The sequence below is a fragment of the Canis aureus genome, chromosome 10 (genome assembly GCF_053574225.1).
Source record: "Canis aureus isolate CA01 chromosome 10, VMU_Caureus_v.1.0, whole genome shotgun sequence".
NCBI classification, from domain to species: domain Eukaryota; kingdom Metazoa; phylum Chordata; class Mammalia; order Carnivora; family Canidae; genus Canis; species Canis aureus.
In genome coordinates, this window is record NC_135620.1 from 55602094 (window position 1) to 55618865 (window position 16772).

Genomic DNA, 16772 nt, shown 5'->3' on the forward strand with positions numbered 1-16772 from the left:
AAGGAGTCGCATATTCTTGTAGATACCGCGAGGGATGTGACTGCTTCTGGAGGGAGGATCTGAGTTGGGGGGCAGGGGAGAAGAGAAACAATTCTATCTTATACACTGTGTACCTTCGGGAATTTGCATCTTTTAAAAATATTTTATTTATTTATTTATTTATTTATTTATTTATTTATTTATTTATTTGACAGAGAGAGAAAAAGAGAGAGAGCACAAGCAGGGGGAGTAGCAGAGGGAGAGGGAGAAACAGCTTCTCCACTGAGCAGTGTGCCTGATGAGGGGCTCGATCCCAGGACCCTGGGATCATGACCCAAGCCGAAGGCAGATGCTTAACTGGCTAAGTCACCCAGGCGCCCCTGGGAATTTGCATCTTGTGCATTTATGAATTATTCCAAAATTAAAGAAAATGTTTATTTAAAAATAGTAGTTGAATAACTGGTTAACTGTCTGAGAACGTTTTAGGTGAGCGGCTCCTCAAACCATATACACACAATGTTCCAAATGGATTCAATGGAAATGTGACATTGCAGGTAAAAGTGAAATTATAAAAGCCCTACAAAAACTCCTTTTCTTACTGTCATTTTGAACTTCCGTGTGCTCTGAATCTCTATCTCCCTGCCAGAACTGGGGCCCTGGCTCTCGGTTGCCCAGGTGTCTCCTAGGCTGCCAATTCCCTGCTGCTGACTCTGAAACTCTGGCTCCAGCCCCGACCTGTCTCTGACCCTCAGACCTCATCTCTCTCCTAGGCTCTTCCACCAGAACCCCAGAACATCTCCCAGGTTTCCTGATCTCATCCCCTGCCAAGCTGAACTCACGCACCTCTCCCCTCCCCAGCCCCTGCATCTCCTCCTGAATATCCACCCAAGTGACAAAGTGACAGCCATCTCCAAGAGTCCCCCTAAGCCAATACCTTAGATGTAGCTTCCCCCTTGGTCCCTCTTACCTTCTGTTATAGACCAAGTGTTTGTGTCCCTCCACCATAGTTTGAAATCCTCATGCCCAATGTGATGGTATTAGGAGGTGAGGCCATGAGAGTGGAGCCCTCATGAATGGGATTAGTGTCCTTCTAAGAAAGACCCTGGAGAGCTCCCTTGACTTCTACCCCATGAAGACAGAGCAAGAAGACAGCTGTCTATAAATTAAGAAGCCCTCACTAGACAGGAAATCAGTCTGTGCCTTGACCCTGAGCTTCTAGCCTCTAGAACTGTGTTTGTTTCTTTAAGCCAAATAAATGTTTGTTGTTTCAGCCATCTGGTCTATGACATTGTGTTACAGCAGCCCAAACAGATTAAGACCCCCGTCCACTCCCACAGGCTTGCACAGTGGTTAAGAGCCTGGGTCTGGAGTCGGAGTGCTGGGGCTCGAATCCAAGCCTGGGGCTTGCATCCAATCACCACTCTTTTTTTTTTAAGATTTCATATTTTTTTAAGATTTTATTTATTTATTCATGAGAGACACACACACACAGAGAGAGAGGCACAGACACAGGCAGAGGGAGAAGCAGGCTCCATGCAGGGAGCCGGAGGTGGATCCCAGGTCTCCAGGATCAGGCCCTGGGCTGAAGGCGGCGCTAAACCACCGCTGAGCCACCCGGGCTGCCCTAAGATTTTATCTTTAAGTAATCTCTACACCTGGGGCCCCTGAATGGCTCAGTGGTTGAGCGTCTGCTTTTGGCTCAGGGCATGATCCCTAGCTCCTGGGATCAAGCCCATATCTGCCTCCCCACAGGGAGCCTGCTTCTCCCTCTGCCTATGTCTCTGTCTCTCTCTGTGTCTCTCATGAATGAATACATTAAAAATCTTCTAAAAAAAAACCTCTACACTCAACATAGGGCTCGAACCCACAACACTGAGACCAAGAGTCACATGCTCCACCGATCGAGCCAGCCAGGTACCCTGAACCTCACCATGTTTGCCCTCAGCTTCCTCATCTGTGAAATGGGCAGAATAACGGTACAACTCACGTAGTGTTGAGATGTTTAAATTAGTGAGTTCCCATGTCCAGTGCCTGCAATTTAGAAAGAGCTCCATTAATATAAGCTTCTTATTACATGATCAGTGTTACCCAGTGACCCTGTCTCTAATTCAGATCTTTCTCTCCCTACCACTTCACCGGTTCCCTCTTCATGGACCTTCAGCTGGCTCTGTGTTCCAGCTCATGCCTACTCCCCAGTAGCACTTACTGGGGCTGGGTGCTCTGCCTTGGGGGAGGGAGGCCCATTAATACCCCCTCCTGGGGCACCTGGCTGGCTCAGTGGTTGAGCATCTGCCTTCAGCTCAGGTTGTGATCCCAGGGTCTCAGAATCGAATCCTGCATTGGGCTTCCCACAGGGAGCCTGCCTCTCCCTCTGCCTAGGTCTCTGCTTCTCTCTCTGTGTCTTTCATGAATTAATAAATGAAATCTTTTTTAAAAAATGCCCCTCCTGCCCCAGTAGACAGGCTTACCCAGTGTCCTCCCCTGTCCTGGTGTGTGGGAGGAACTGTACTCAGGTATCACCATTGAGTAACAGAATTTGGAGCCACCGGGCAGTGTTGTCCCCAGAAGGCTTTGCATGGAGACAGAAAAACATCTCGTTGTGTCAATGTTTGAAGTATTTCAGAAATTGTCCCTGCAGTGGCCTAAGCAGTGCTGATAATCGTCTGTGGGTTCAACATTTATTAATGTGTTACTCAGGGAGACGGCAGGATGGAGTGGGGGCCAGGGATCCAGATGACCAGAGCACCAGCTCTGCCTGGCCTTGCTAGTGACTTGCTGGGTGAACCCAAACTGGACATGTTACCTCTCCAGGCCTGTGTCTGTTTCCTATCTGGGCCCTGAGTGGGGCAGAAAGGGATTCAGATCAAACTGGTGGAAAAGAGAGTGCCAGACAGGGTTTTTTGTCCTCTGGTGCTCCTAGGCCTGGGCCCTTCCCCACCCTGGTCTTATCCTAGCTAGGTCTTCTGTATCTGCATTTCTTTTTCTTTTTTTTTTTTAAGAGTTTATTTATTTATTCATGAGAGACACAGAAAGAGAGGCAGAGACAAAGGCAGAGGGAGAAGCAGGCTCCCTGCAGGGAACCTGATGTGGGACTTGATCCCAGGACCCCGGGATCATGACCTGAGCCAAGGGCTGACACTTAACCACTGAGCCACCCAGGCATCTGCATTCCTGACCAACTGCCAACTTCAGGGCAGGGTGTGGGTCTCCTTGGCTATGTTACCATTTGTCAGACACGCACTCTGTGTGTTACATGCTGTGGTAACACATAGGACTATACGCAGTCCATCCTTTCAACAAACCATGATGCAGGCACTACTACTCTCCCCATTCCACAGATGAGCAAACTGAGGCACACAGAATTAAAGCCTTGTGGTTAGTGGGTGGAAGAGCCGGGATTTAGGCCCATGCCCACTGGCTCTGGAGCTCCTCACCTCTCCTCTCTACCACCTCAGTGCTTGATGGGCACCTAACACAGCTCAGGGCCCGTGCCAACATTGCTGGTTTAATCATCACAATAATCCTGAAACGTAAGTGCTCTTTACCCCTTTTTTGTAGCTGAAGAACTGAGGCTTAGAGAGGTGATATGAGGAGTGCCTGTGTGGCTCAGTTGGTTAAGTGTCTGCCTTCTGCTCAGGACATGATCCTAGAGTCCTGGGTGAGCCCAGCACTGGCTCCCCGCTCAGTGAGGAGCCTGCTTCTACGGCTACCCTGCTTGTGGGCATGCTCTTTCTCTCTCTCTCAAATAAATAAATCCTTTTTTTTAAGAGAAAGAAAGAAAGAAAGAAAGAAAGAAAGAAAGAAAGAGAGAGAGAGAGAGAGAGAAAGAAAGAAAGAAAGAAAGAAAGAAAGAAAGAAAGAAAGAAAGAAAGAAAGAAAGAAAATGAACTAAGAGGACACAGTTTATAAGTGGCAGAGCTGAGATTCAGACCCAGGTATGTCTGCCTGCAAACCCCAGGTGGGATACCACGTGGCCTATCCAGCACCTTGGCCCTGGCCCTAGGCATGGCCTGCCTCCGGCCGGTCAGCAGCTGTCCAGCATGCCAAATGGCCCACAGCCAATTAAACTTCCCCTCACAATTGTGGGTCTCATATGGGGGAATTGCACCAGATATTAAAGAGGCCATGTCTGGATTCAGACTGCCCTGGTCCAGCCTCCTAAGTATAAAAGGCAGAGGCCCGGCTCAGAGCGCAGTCTGTGACCAAAGGCCCCTGCCTGGAAAACAGGGTGGTCGTAATGGACCAGACCTAGCGAGGACGATTAGGGTGCTGGGACCTGGGAATTAGGATGATTCCCAACCGCATCCCCCTTCTCCAGACACAGACACACTAGGACAGCTATAAGCATCCCGACAGACGTACACACACACACACACACACACAGACACACCTCTCCCGGATGCCCCAACTCCAACTCCTGACACACCTACCAGTCCCTGAGCCTCTGTGCAGTGAATGCTCAGAGGGAGACCCAGAGGGGCCAAGGGCCAAGGCCGCTCAGAACAAGTCGCATTCCCTGAGGGCTTGATCATGCGCACACAGCCTTAGGAGGAGCACTTAGGAGCTCGTTACACCCGCAGAAAATCTCACTGTCACTGCCGCTCCCTGAACACACACGGTCACCGGCCCCCTCTGCCCGCCCCCCAACTCCTCCTCCACGGCTCCGGCTCCCTACGCCCCTCCCCACGCGCCCCCCCACCCCCGCCCCCAAGCCCCACCCCGTCCCCAGCCCCGCCCCTCCCTAGCCCCGCCCCTTCATTCCCAGCCCCGCCCACCAGCCCCAGCCCCGCCCCTTCATGCCCAGCCCAGCCCACCCAGCCCAGCCCCCCAGCGCCGGCCCCGCCCCTCCCGAGGCCCCGCCCCGCGCCAGGTCGCGTCCCGCTTCCGCCTGGCGGTCCGGGTCAGTGTCCCGCGGCTGCAAGGTGGATGAGGCCAGTGAGACTCATGAAGGTGTTCGTCACCCGCAGGATCCCCCCCGAGGGCCGGGCCGCGCTCGCCCGGGCTGCGGAGTAAGAGCCCCGCGCACGCCGCACGCCGCACGCCGCACGCCGTGTCCCCGGGCCGGGCCGGGCGGGGTGGTGTCGGGGAGGGGGCTGCGCAGCCCGGGGTGACTCAGCGTCCCCGGCGGCCCGGGCGGGCCGGGGGCGGCCTCCTTAGGCCCCGCTTGTTTCTGGTGGGGAGGACGCGGGGCGGGGGGCGGGGCTGGGGCCCGAGGGAGCCGGAGCCGGAGCCTGCGCCTGCGTCTTGGCCGCTCTCGCTCTGGCCGGCCCGGGCGGTCGCGGAGTTCCGGGAGGAGGCTGGAAGGTAGTTCTCCGCGGCCGAGCCTCGTGCAGGCTGTGCGGGGACGCGGGGGCCGCCGCTCCCCTGCACGCGCAGCGCGGGTGAAGGGAAAGCCCTGGGGAGGGGGGAGGCCGCCTGTGACGCAAGGTCCTGGCTGTTCGTCCTTTACCCTAGAGGGCACTTTTGTCAGGGTCAGGGACCTTCGCTGTCGCTGACCTGGTCGCTTTGGACAGTTGGCAGGGACCTTTCGTCACCCTTAGATTGACGACTGCGTGCCAGCTTTTCAGGTGCTTCGAATACATAAACTCATGGCGACACTGTGAAGTCGGGACCAGAAGTCCCATGTTACAGATGAGAAAACTGGGAGGGGTTAAGTGCCTTGCCCAGAGTCAGAGCTGTGGTGTGCAGGGCTGGGGTTGGAACTCAGTTCTGGCAGACTGCAGTGTGAGCGGGGGGTCACACGGTCCCGGCTGCCCACGACAGGCCGGGAGAAGGTGGGACCCAGTCTCAGAAACCTGTGCCCTGTGAAAGTGAGATTGTGTGTTTCGTTGAGTGCAACAAACCTTGGCTGAGGACCTGTGGGGTTCCAAGCACCGAGGAGGGAGGGGGAAGGCAGAGGCAAGAACCACGGTTCTGGCCCCAGCTCACTAGCTCACGCAGCTCTAGCTGAGTGCAGCGGGGAAGGAGGATGAAAGGTAGCCTGCGCCAGGCACCTGGTCGGCCAGGCGCTGCCCCAGGGTGTCCTGGGAGGTGCCGTCTGTGGTCCTGCGCGTCTTGCCCCACGTGCTGGCTGCGCTGAATTAAATGGCAAGGACTGGGAGGCTGGCAGCACCCTGGGAACACCTCCACTGCCCACGAGCTGTGGTGGAAGCCCTGAGGCCACGAGCTGAGGCCCTGAAACTCCTCCACGTTGCATTGCTCCGGTCTTGTCCTTCCTGGCAGAGCGCAAGTAGGAGGCTTTACTCTGCATGGACTCCCAGGACAGGGTATTTATTCAAGCCTCTTCTGGTGCAGGAACGGCCTACCTCAAGCCACACCCCCACCCCCACCCCTGTGCCCCCCTGGCCCTGAGGCCTCCTGTGAGGGTGATAAAGCTCTTCCTTGCTTTGACCTGAGAGCCGTCCCGTGACTTGCTTTTAGTCTAGGTTCTTGTCAGCCCTTGGTGACCTCCACCCTGTGACAGCCCTTTACCCTCAGCCGGCCTCTTGGGACAGTTCTGCGGCCACCCATGCCTGACTCTGACTCCTCAGCCAGCCCCAGGGAGCATTTGGGAGCCTGGGGGTATCTGTGGAGCGCCCCTGCCTCTGAGTGTGGTCCTTCTTTGGTCTTCAGCTGTGAGGTGGAGCAGTGGGATTCAGACGAGCCAATCCCTGCCAAGGAGTTGGAACGAGGTGTGGCCGGGGCCCACGGCCTCCTCTGCCTCCTCTCGGACCATGTGGACAAGAGGCTCCTGGACGCCGCAGGTGTGTGCCCTGGGCAGGTCTGGGGAGCATTCCAGGGGTGTCTTGGCCCTGTAGGGGCACACAGTCTGCTGCGGCTGGCTCCCCACACGGGTCCTCGGTAACCTCTCCAAGTTCTGAAGGCACTCGCTGCAGTACTAGGCCAGGGGGAGCGACTGTGTGCAGCGCCCTCTTGAATAGGCATTGCTTCTCTCCTGGCTGTGAACCCCTGGACAGAGGCCCTAGGGGGGCAAAGACTGTGGTGTGGAGGGAGTGGGTGTGAGGGCCCTCATCCAGCCCTGCCATGGCCTTGCTTTATGAACTTGAGAAAGGCCCTGTGCCTTCTGGGCTCATTTGTATCACACAGTAGGCCTATGTCAGTGCCAAGCACCCCAGGCACCCAGGATGTGTGAGCCCCAGCCCTGGGTCTCAGCCCTGGGCCAAGGTAGGTGTCACCCTACCCAACAAAAGGTTGTTTTGAGGAAGAGTTCAGACTTAGAGGCTACTAGATGGGGTCCTCATGAGTCAGTGCCGAGCCAATCCCTGCCCCAGGGGGAGGGTGTGAGAGGGTCTCGCCTCAGGGGTGTCCCCAGCAGGGCCCCAGGTGCGTTCAGAGGAGACAGAGGCTTCACTGGGGGAACAGTCCCATGGGTATGAGTGGAGGCCTTATTGTCAGAGGCCCCACGGTGAACCCCTGCTCTGCCACTTGGCAGCTTGTGACTGGGGCCGGCCACTTGACATCCCTCAGCCACAGTGTCTGTACGTGGAGGAGTCAGTTGGATTGTCAAGTCTGTCAGGTAGGGCGGTTCAGGATTTCAGCTAAGGAACAGAGATGTCAGCCTCTCCTCTTAGTCTAAGAAAATAATAATAAGCAGACAGCCCCACAATATCCACAGGGTTGCGGGTTTGAATCCCACTAGGAAAGATGCAAACAATGCTTTTTCTGCACAACAGGAGCCAATCTCAAAGTCATCAGCACAATGTCCGTGGGCGTTGACCATTTGGCTTTGGAGGAGATCAAGAAGCGGTAAAAGCAGCTAGCGCTCTGGAAAGGGCCTGGGGTGAGGGCTGACCCCCAGATTGGGAAAGGGAGCTAATATTTATTTGCTCATATCCCTGCCCCCTTCAGTGAGAAGGTGGGGGGCTGACCATTCAGTCCGTCCACGTGAGCGTGGGGCAGATACAGTAGGCCCCGAACTGTCAGAAACTGTGGGTAGCATCTGCAAGGTAGCCCCCTTTCCTGTTCAGCCTGGCGTTAGGCCTCACAACAACTCCTCGGAGTAGGAAAGGCTAGTATTACCTCCCTCTTTATTTTTTTTTTTAAAGATATTATTTATTTATTCATGAGAAACACAGAGAGAAAGAGAGAGGCAGAGACAGAGGCAGAGGGGGAAGCAGGCTCCATGCAGGGAGCCCCACATGGGACTCGGTCCCCGGTCTCCAGGATCAGGCCCTGGACTGAAGGCAGCGCTAAACCGCTGGGCCCCCCGGGCCGTCCTATTATCTCCCTCTCTAGATGAGGAGTTTTGGAAGGGTTGAATAGTTCTTCACCCCAGACTTTGGGTCCTGATCTTTCATTTTCGTGTCCTTCCCCAGGTGGGAGGGGAGCAAGCCAGGAAGGAGGGCTGGCCGTCCCTGAGTGCTTGCTTCCACCCTGGAGCTTCCTGGGGGGGGGGTGTGCCTAGAGGGAGAGCGGAGCAGCGTGGAGATGTCCCAGAGGTAGGAGTTGGTGAAGGTGCCCGCGGCCGTGGTGCCACCAGGTCTTTGCTTCCTAGCGGCATCCGTGTGGGCTACACCCCAGATGTCCTGACCGACGCCACGGCAGAACTCGCCATGTCCCTGCTGCTCACCACCTGTCGCCGCTTGCCAGAGGCCATCGAGGAAGTGAGGAAGTGAGTGAACCCCTGACGGGAAGGCTGGCTTCCCCAGCAGCTGGTTCGGGGCCCAGAAGTGATCCCCTCCCCTGGTGTGCCCCGTCTAGTGAGCAGGGGCAGAATCTGTCACTACTCAGATCCGGGGCAGAGCTGAAGAGAAGGGTGGGGAATTGTGGTGCCGAGGAGAAACCATGAGAGAGGAGGATGGGAAGGGACAGAGCCATCCTGCCTGGTTGGCGAGTAGGGGCAGGAGTGGGGATCACGAGGAGTAGCGGGGGGGCATCCTCTTGGGCACTTGGAGGAGACGGGTCCACCATCCGTGCTGGGGATGCAGAAATCCCAGGAGCTCTGGAAACTGAAGGTTGTTTCATGAATCTTTTGGTAGTAAAACCTGACTGGAAATAACAGGAGGCTCTTTATGATTTTTATTTTTCTCACTCCATGTGAATATTCCTGTTTTGCTGCCGATGTACCGATGCATTTGCCAACGGGTACCACCCTAGACGCTGCTGAGGGTGTTACATACAGTAGAGAACATGCACCAAACAGCCTTTCTGAAACCTGAAAATTGAAAAACCGGCCTGAGGGTTTCAGATCAGGGATTTGGGGCTGTGTGTCCATTATTGGAGAAGGCGGTCCAGCTGTGTGGGGCTGAGGCAGAGCCAGAGCCTGAGGGCTGACACCCTGCTGTCCCACTCACCCTCCTGTCAGGGGAGTCGGCACCCCCTGGGGAGTGGAGGCGGTTCAAGGCAGGCTCTGTCCCCGTCTGCCCGGGGCAGCAGGGTGGGCCTATGGCTTTACCTTGTGTTGCTTCCCTGGGGCCCTGAGAATACTGGCTTTGGAATCCCACACCCCAAGGTTGCAGCCTGCTGCCCCAACCTCTGCCCCGGCTGCATGACCTCAGGCAGGGCACCCTTTCTGGTCTCAGTTTCCCCACCTGCAAAACAGGGTGAAAACCTCTAAGGCCCCTTCCAGCCCTTGGATTCTGTGTCCCCCGTTTTTTTTTTTTTAACGATTTATTTATTCATTCATGAGTGACACAGAGATAAAGAGAGGCAGAGACACAAGCAGAGGGAGAAGCAGGTTCCGCGCAGGGAGCCTGATGTGGGACTTGATCCTGGGATCAGGCCCTGAGCCACCCTGAGCCGAAGGCAGACGCTCAGCCACTGAGCTACCCAGGCGCCCTTCCCCTGGTGGTTTATTTTATTTTATTTTATTGAAAGATTTTATTTATGTATTTATTCACGAGAGACACAGAGAGAGAGGGAGAGAAGCAGGCTCCATGCAAGGAGCTTGGTGCGGAACTCAATCGCGGGACTCCAGGACCATGCCTTGAGCTGAAGGCAGGTGCCAAACCGCTAAGCCACCCAGGGATCCCTCCCCTGGTGGTTTCAAAGGAAGAGTCATTCCAGCCGCTTATCCACAGTGCTCAGTGGCTATGGGTGTAATTCGTGCTGCTGTCTGTCCTGGGACCCGGAGAGCACGGTCTTCTACCCCTTGGACCGCAGCCCCTGCCTGGGGGTTCTGGGTCTGAGAGTTCACAGAGAGCCATCTTTGCCTGGGGCTGGGGCTCTTACCTACCCTCCCCTACTCTCCCCACAGCGGTGGCTGGACCTCGTGGAAGCCCCTGTGGATGTGTGGCTATGGACTCACACAGAGCACCGTCGGCATCATCGGGCTGGGGCGCATAGGTGAGCCTCCCACCTTCCCACTGGCCTGGCCCAGTGACCCTGTTTTGCTTGAGTCTCTGGTGCCCTGTGTCTGGATGTTGACCATCCTTTGGAAAGAGTGGCCACAACTGGCTGTTCCCAGTGCACTCTGCGTGCAGGTGGGACATCGACTGAACAGACACAGCTTCATAAAACACAGGAAAAACAAAAAAAGAAATGAAATGAAAACAGGAGTTCCTTGAGAACTTGCTGGGTGACAGAAGCAAGTCAGGATTCTTTAGGGATACAGCTCCATACAGAACAGTTGGAAGCGATGATGGCTGGGTTGGGGCTTTTAGGAGGGGCTTCCTGTGGGACAGCTCGTGCTCCCCTGCTAGAAGGCATTTGACTCGTAAAGCTTTTTTTTTAACATTTTATTTATTTATTCATGAGGGACACACAGAGAGAGTCAGAGACACAGGGAGAGGGAGAAGCAGGCTCCATGCAGGGAGCCAGATGTGGGACTCGATCCCGGATCCCAAGATCACACCCCGGGCGGAAGACAGACACTTAACCGCTGAGCCACCCCGGGCTCCCGATACGTAAAGCTTTAACTCAGGAACCAGAGGGTCCCGTGGGCAGAGCTTACCTGTGATTCTGCGGACGAGGCGGGGCTCTTCTTCCAGGGGGCGCTGCTTGGCTTGAGCTCCGCCAGGCAGCTGTCAGTGGTTCTCTGGCCCCTGCCTGGTCCAGAGGTGAGTGGGGAGGATGGAGAGTGTGGACAGTCTGGCCAGCTAGCAGTGCATCTCACCCCAGAGAGCTGCTTGGAGGAACCTACTGGCTTTGGGGCACGTTCTGATTCTGAAAATCCAGCAGCCCAAGCCTGCCTCTGTAGCAGCATGTGTGAAAATATCTTAAAGATTTGGGGCGAGTTGGCAGTTTGGCAATGCCACTGGAAAGTCAGAAGAGGTCTTTGGTGACCTAATAAAAGCAGAGGGTCCAGAAGGCAGCAGGGAAGGAGGCTGCTTGGTCAGACTGCTCCCGGAATGCCAGGTCCAGTTCTCAGGGATGGTTAGCAAATGGCCCTCAAGATGCCCAGGACCATGTGAGGACAGCACAAGCCAGTCACAGCCGCAGAGGAGCTGTGGTGCTGTCTCCAGATCTCTGAAGGGCTGTCACATGGCCCCCTAAGGGCAGTGTGGGCTGGCAGGGGGCAGCTTAAAGGGGCAGGGCCAGTTAAAGTCAGAAGTGTGCTGATGAAAGGACCCCCACCCTATCCCAGGGGCTCCCTGTCTGGAGCTGCTGGGTGCTGCTCCTGCTCTCTGAGGGGTTGGGGACGAGCCAGGACTCTCTTTGCCGCCAGGCCAGGCCATTGCTCGGCGTCTGAAGCCATTTGGCATCCAGAGATTTCTATACACGGGCCGCCAGCCCAGGCCTCAGGAAGCAGCAGAATTCCAGGCAGAGTTTGGTAAGTAAAACCTTGATTTCCACCGGAGCCCCATCTGTGCTCAGTTAAAGGGGTGTCTCTGTTTCAATAGTGGCAGCATTTTCGGGTGGAATGCAGGAGCTCTGGGTGCGTCTGCCTGCGGTGTCCCTTAGGTACCAGCTAATCAGCTGCCCTTGGATGCGGGGCCCAGCCAGGGAGCACGGAGACTTAACGCAGGCCACACAGTGGGCTCTTTAAGTGCCAGAAGAGCTCTCCAGGTCTCCTGCCTTTCAGAGTTCCTTGTCACCACTGCCTATGTCAGGGCAGAGCAGCAGGGATGGTGACAGGTGTAAGGAATTGCTGGGAACTTTCACTCTGTTTCCTTAATAAACTAGCGAGCACTGTCACCCAGCCTTGTGTCCAGTGGATCCAGGCCCCTGGCAGGGCACACGGCATCGTGAGCAGAGGGCAGCTGGATTTGAGCCATTCCTCACCCCCTTTGCACATTGGGCCCTGTAATAACCAGCCCCTGCCCCTCTGTGGCCTTAGTCTCCCGCTCTGTGAGACCAGGGGGTGGGGTAAATGAGGTAGGACCAGGATCCCACGAGTGGCTTTTGACCTTGTACAGTTGTCAGAGGTGCTCAGGTAGACATGAGGCCTTCGGGAAGCATCTTGGGAGTTTCCAGTTTGGCAGGAGGAGGCAAGGGTCTGGTCTCCCTCCTTTTGCTGTCTCCAGCCGGGGACTCAGCATCTCATGGAGCCCTGCCCTCCCCCAGTGTCCACCCCCAAGCTGGCCGCCGAGTCCGACTTCATCATCGTGGCCTGCTCCTTAACACCTGCAACCAAGGGGCTCTGCAACAAGGACTTCTTCCAGCAGATGAAAACCACGGCTGTGTTTATCAACATAAGCAGGTACACAGGGGCGGCCCAGGCTCCCTGGGGCACGAGCAAGCCGAGAGGGGCCGTCCCTGCTGCTGTGATCCAGGGCTTTCTTCCCCATGGCTTGTCCGTGAGCCCTCGGGCAGAGCTTAACCTGCAGAGACCAACCAGCCAGCTGGCTCCAGCTCAGAAGTACAGTAAAGGCCCCAAGAGAGGGCCCAGGCTGGGGGGGAAGGCTGTCAGAGCAGGTCTGGCATGTCAGGTTCCCCGCAGTACCCCGAGCCGTGCTGGTTCAGGGAGTGGAGGCCTGATAGCAGTGGGTTCCCAAGTAACCATGGGCAGCCCTGTTCTCCTCTACCGCAGAGCTGGATGTAACGATCTCAGCAGCACTACAGAGCCCTTCAGACCGCCGGTACACCAAGCCTGGGTCTGTCTGGCTGTCTGAGTTAGTGACAGCTTGAACCTTTGTGCTTCAGGAAAGAAAGACCCAAACCCACGTTAGAGAAGCAGACCTTCCCTCTGCCACTCCAGTCCCTTTCTAAATGGTGCCCTGCTTAAATCCGTTTGGGGGCAAGTACAGGCCAAGGAAGGGATTTCATGGGGTCCCCCTCTGGTCTCTCCACTCTAGAGGCACTGTAATTATTAATGTTCGGCCGCAAGGGGGGTGACCTAGAGGGCGAGTGAGACGCCCAGGAGTGCAGGGCTGGCCCTGACGGCCGACACCGTCCCAGCTTCCGCCCTCCGAGCACCTGCATGGACCTGGGGCTGTGCAGGGCTGCACGGTTTCCTGCTTCACGAGCCTGACTCCGGGTTCAGCATGGAGGCTTGGGCCAGTTGTTTTTTTACTTCCGGGGCCCAGTCACAGGAGAGAGGGCTGCTCGCTCAGACACCATCGGGCATGTCCCCGTGTTAGACACGTGCCCGGCAGCGTGCTGCTGTGGGGGTTCTCAGCACGTTCTCTGGGGACACACCTGAATGGGGCTCCACATGAATGCAGGTCCCGGGCCCTGTTCCCGCAGTAGCGGGTCAGTGGGCTTGTGCCCCCTGCAGCCTGGGAGTTGGGTGTATTCTCCGTCTTCCAGGGGAACGTGACACACTTGCCCAAGGTAACACAGCTTCAGGGTGGTAGGGCTGGGGCTTTCAGTGCCACCGCAGACTCACCATAAAGAAGCATCTTGTCAGACTTACTGCTTTAAAAGTCAGTGCCAAGGGTGCCCGGTCGGCGGGGAAATCCACCCTGTGGGTGGTTCTGCCCAAGAGAAGGCCTGGGTGGAGGGAGCTTCGGGGCCCCCATGGCACCGCTCTCATTCCCAGGGGAGATGTGGTAAACCAGGATGACCTGTACGAGGCCTTGGCTAGTGGGCAGATCGCAGCTGCTGGACTGGACGTGACGACCCCGGAACCGCTGCCTACAAACCACCCGCTCCTGACCCTGAAGAACTGTGGTAAGAATGGGGATTTTCTGACACCAAGTCCCACGGGGCTGCAGGAGTCAGGCGGTGTGGAGCTGATAGGTGCAAAGCTGCTGTGAGCAGTACCAGGCACAGAGGGACACAGCTGGGACCATACGTGTCTATGGTGAGTGACAATAGCTCACTGTAAACAAGGCAGGGGCCTCCTGAGCCCATGCATCAGGTCTGTGTCCCTGAAGGAGTGACGGGGGGTGGGGGGGTTGGTGGCAGGGGTGGATTTGTAAAACGAAGGGCTGGGCTGCATGTCTTCCATCCACAGGTAGTTGTCAGTAAAACCTGGTACCATAAACCCCCACTACCAGCTTCAGGGTGAGAAATTAAAGACGTGATTGTGATTCCGATATTTGGAACTTGCGCCAATTAGTCTGTTGGCTCCAAACCTCCCCTTGTACATTCTGCTTTGGGACGCAGGCCCTGGGACCCTGCACACCTGATTTCTGCCGGGCCTGCCAACTGCGGGGTGGCAGGACTTGGCCGCCCCCGCCCCCTCACATGTCTGTCTGTCTGTGTCCGTGGGCAGCAGCTGCTCCTCCTGGCAGCCGGTGAATCTAGTTTGCAGGCTTCCCGGCATCAACTTGGCCATCGTGCCTGCTCAGAGGCACTGCTGCAGAGGTCGGAGTTGCAGCTCCCAAGGGACCCTTCCCTCAGTCGTCTTGAGGTTTTTTTTTTTTTTTTTTTTTTTAGTCGTCTTGAGTTTTAACAGTGCTACCCTTTCTTCCTCTGTCCCCCAGCCCAGGGAGGTAGATGTTTCTGGTGGTCGCTGTCTCTGACACCTTAGCACAGTGGTTCTTAAACTTGTGTGTCCGTCAGTCATCCGAAGGGGCTGGGCCAGGGGCCTCTGCACCAGTAGGTGTGGGGTGGGACCTGGAACCCTGCACCACTCACCTGCCCCCACACCGAGGCCACTTAGAAGCACTGCCTCGGTATTCGCTTCTCAGCCTCCCCAGTTACTTTGTACCTGGTTAACAGCTCTTTATATTCGGTTCTGTCCAGGTAGCTGGTGTGCTTTGTCTCTAGACTAATCCATCACTGTAGGGTCTGAGCCAGGCCCTGTCCTTTACGTGCATTCTGGGATGGAATCCCACAGAGAAGGTCCTTAGCTTCCTTCCACAGGGAAGGCTCCCGTTACTGTAGCCCTTGGAAACTCGATGGTCCCCACTGTCCACACCAGGCCAGAAGGAGGAACGCTGGCTGTCATGTCTGGGCTATTGCCCACAGCTGGGAAAACCATCCCATCCCTGCATGCCTGGCAGCTCAGCTCAGTGCCCCAGATACTGCTTTCAAGAGGCATTCTTTGGGGACAGTTGACCTCACTTGTTCTGCAGTGGGGCCGGATGGAGCTGGTCTGTCCACCATTTCGACTTGTAGCTATTTGTGTGCACCAGAAGCCCCCGGGACCCCACTTTGAGGGGCCCGGGTATGGATGATCAGCACTGAAACTCCTAAGCTGAATTGGCACCTGGTTTTACCATCTGCTTTCTGAAGGGCTATGTGTAGAGAGGCTCCAAGATCTCTCGTGGGCTCGACATCCTTGTACTTAGGATATGGATCTCTCGCCACCGTTGCATCTGGGTTTCAGTGACCCTCAGCCCCACAGGAGTGGAGCACATAAGGACAGTAGGCAAATCGAAGACAGAGGACAGGAAGGCAAATCAAAGAATGCTAAGGCAGGTTCTCTTCATTATTCTTACTGGCAACCCTAGTCAGGAAAACAGGGCCCACTTTGAGGCTCTTGAAACACCCTTCCCCCAAAAACAACAACAAAAAAACACCCTCACCTCCCTCTTCCTCCCTTTTCCAGTGATCCTGCCCCACATTGGCAGCGCCACCTATGGAACCCGAAACACCATGTCCTTATTGGCAGCTAACAACTTGCTGGCTGGCCTGAGGGGGGAGCCGATGCCCAGTGAACTCAAGCTGTAGCCAGACAGGAGCTGCTGAGGGTCAGGAGGCCCACAGAGCCCTCGGAGTCTGTCAGGGAGCACGGGCTTGATTTGGACCCACCGGATGGGAGCCAAGGAAAAAAAGTCTCTGTTCTGATCCTACAGAAAGAAGACTGGTGCTGATACAGGGGCTTGCCGCATTTGTGGTTGGAAATACCTGAGCCAAAAGTATGTGATACTATTAAATATCTTCCTGAGAGACTGTGTGGGCCTGTAACTAGGAGAAGTTAACAGGGGCATCTGGTGACCTGAGGGTTCTGTTCCGTCCCCGGCCCTCACCCCCCAGCATGTGAATTATGAGAACCTGTCCAGACTACCTTACCTCAACCCCTTAACCTATCCCTCACTGAGGATGGGACAGCCAAAGCCCAGTGGTGACCGTGGCACTTAAATCTGCTACCTAGACCATCAGATTAAATATACATGGCAAAGAGAACCAGGTAAGGTCACAGTCCTCTTATTGTTTTGGTCAAGAATAATTGGAGGTAGGTGAGTTTCTTAAGTTTTATTTTAAAATCCATTTTAGCACCTTCACACTTGCATCCCTTTGTCCATTCCCCACTGCCCCTACCCCTACACCCCAGGCAGATGCCCTTTTTCTGGTGACCACCTCGCTTACTCCTCCCTCCCAAGGCCAAGGCCCTACTCCTGCCCAGAGAATCGGTTCTGGCTCTTCCCTGCAGCCAAGCCGACAGATGGAGCGTTCAGCCCAGCAGGCAGCTAAGGGAGCAGCAGAAAGCGCGGGATGAAGCAGGCTGGCTAAGAGGAGAACTGGGTGTGGGGAGAACAAAACTTGTCATGTGTCTTCGGCTCAGACAGAGTGCAGGGAGA

General features: G+C 55.8%; 1 protein-coding gene across 1 annotated transcript; it reads left to right on the forward strand.

Annotated features, from left to right (window-relative positions):
* The first annotated feature begins 4828 nt into the window (after nucleotides 1–4828).
* On the forward strand, nucleotides 4829–16140 carry GRHPR (glyoxylate and hydroxypyruvate reductase). Its single transcript, XM_077912586.1, has 9 exons — nucleotides 4829–4988; nucleotides 6592–6722; nucleotides 7653–7725; nucleotides 8474–8590; nucleotides 10175–10263; nucleotides 11585–11689; nucleotides 12424–12559; nucleotides 13841–13971; nucleotides 15800–16140. Exons 1-9 carry the CDS (start codon nucleotides 4906–4908, stop codon nucleotides 15919–15921), a joined length of 987 nt encoding a protein of 328 aa, XP_077768712.1. The 5' UTR covers nucleotides 4829–4905; the 3' UTR covers nucleotides 15922–16140.
* The last annotated feature ends 632 nt before the right edge of the window (nucleotides 16141–16772 follow it).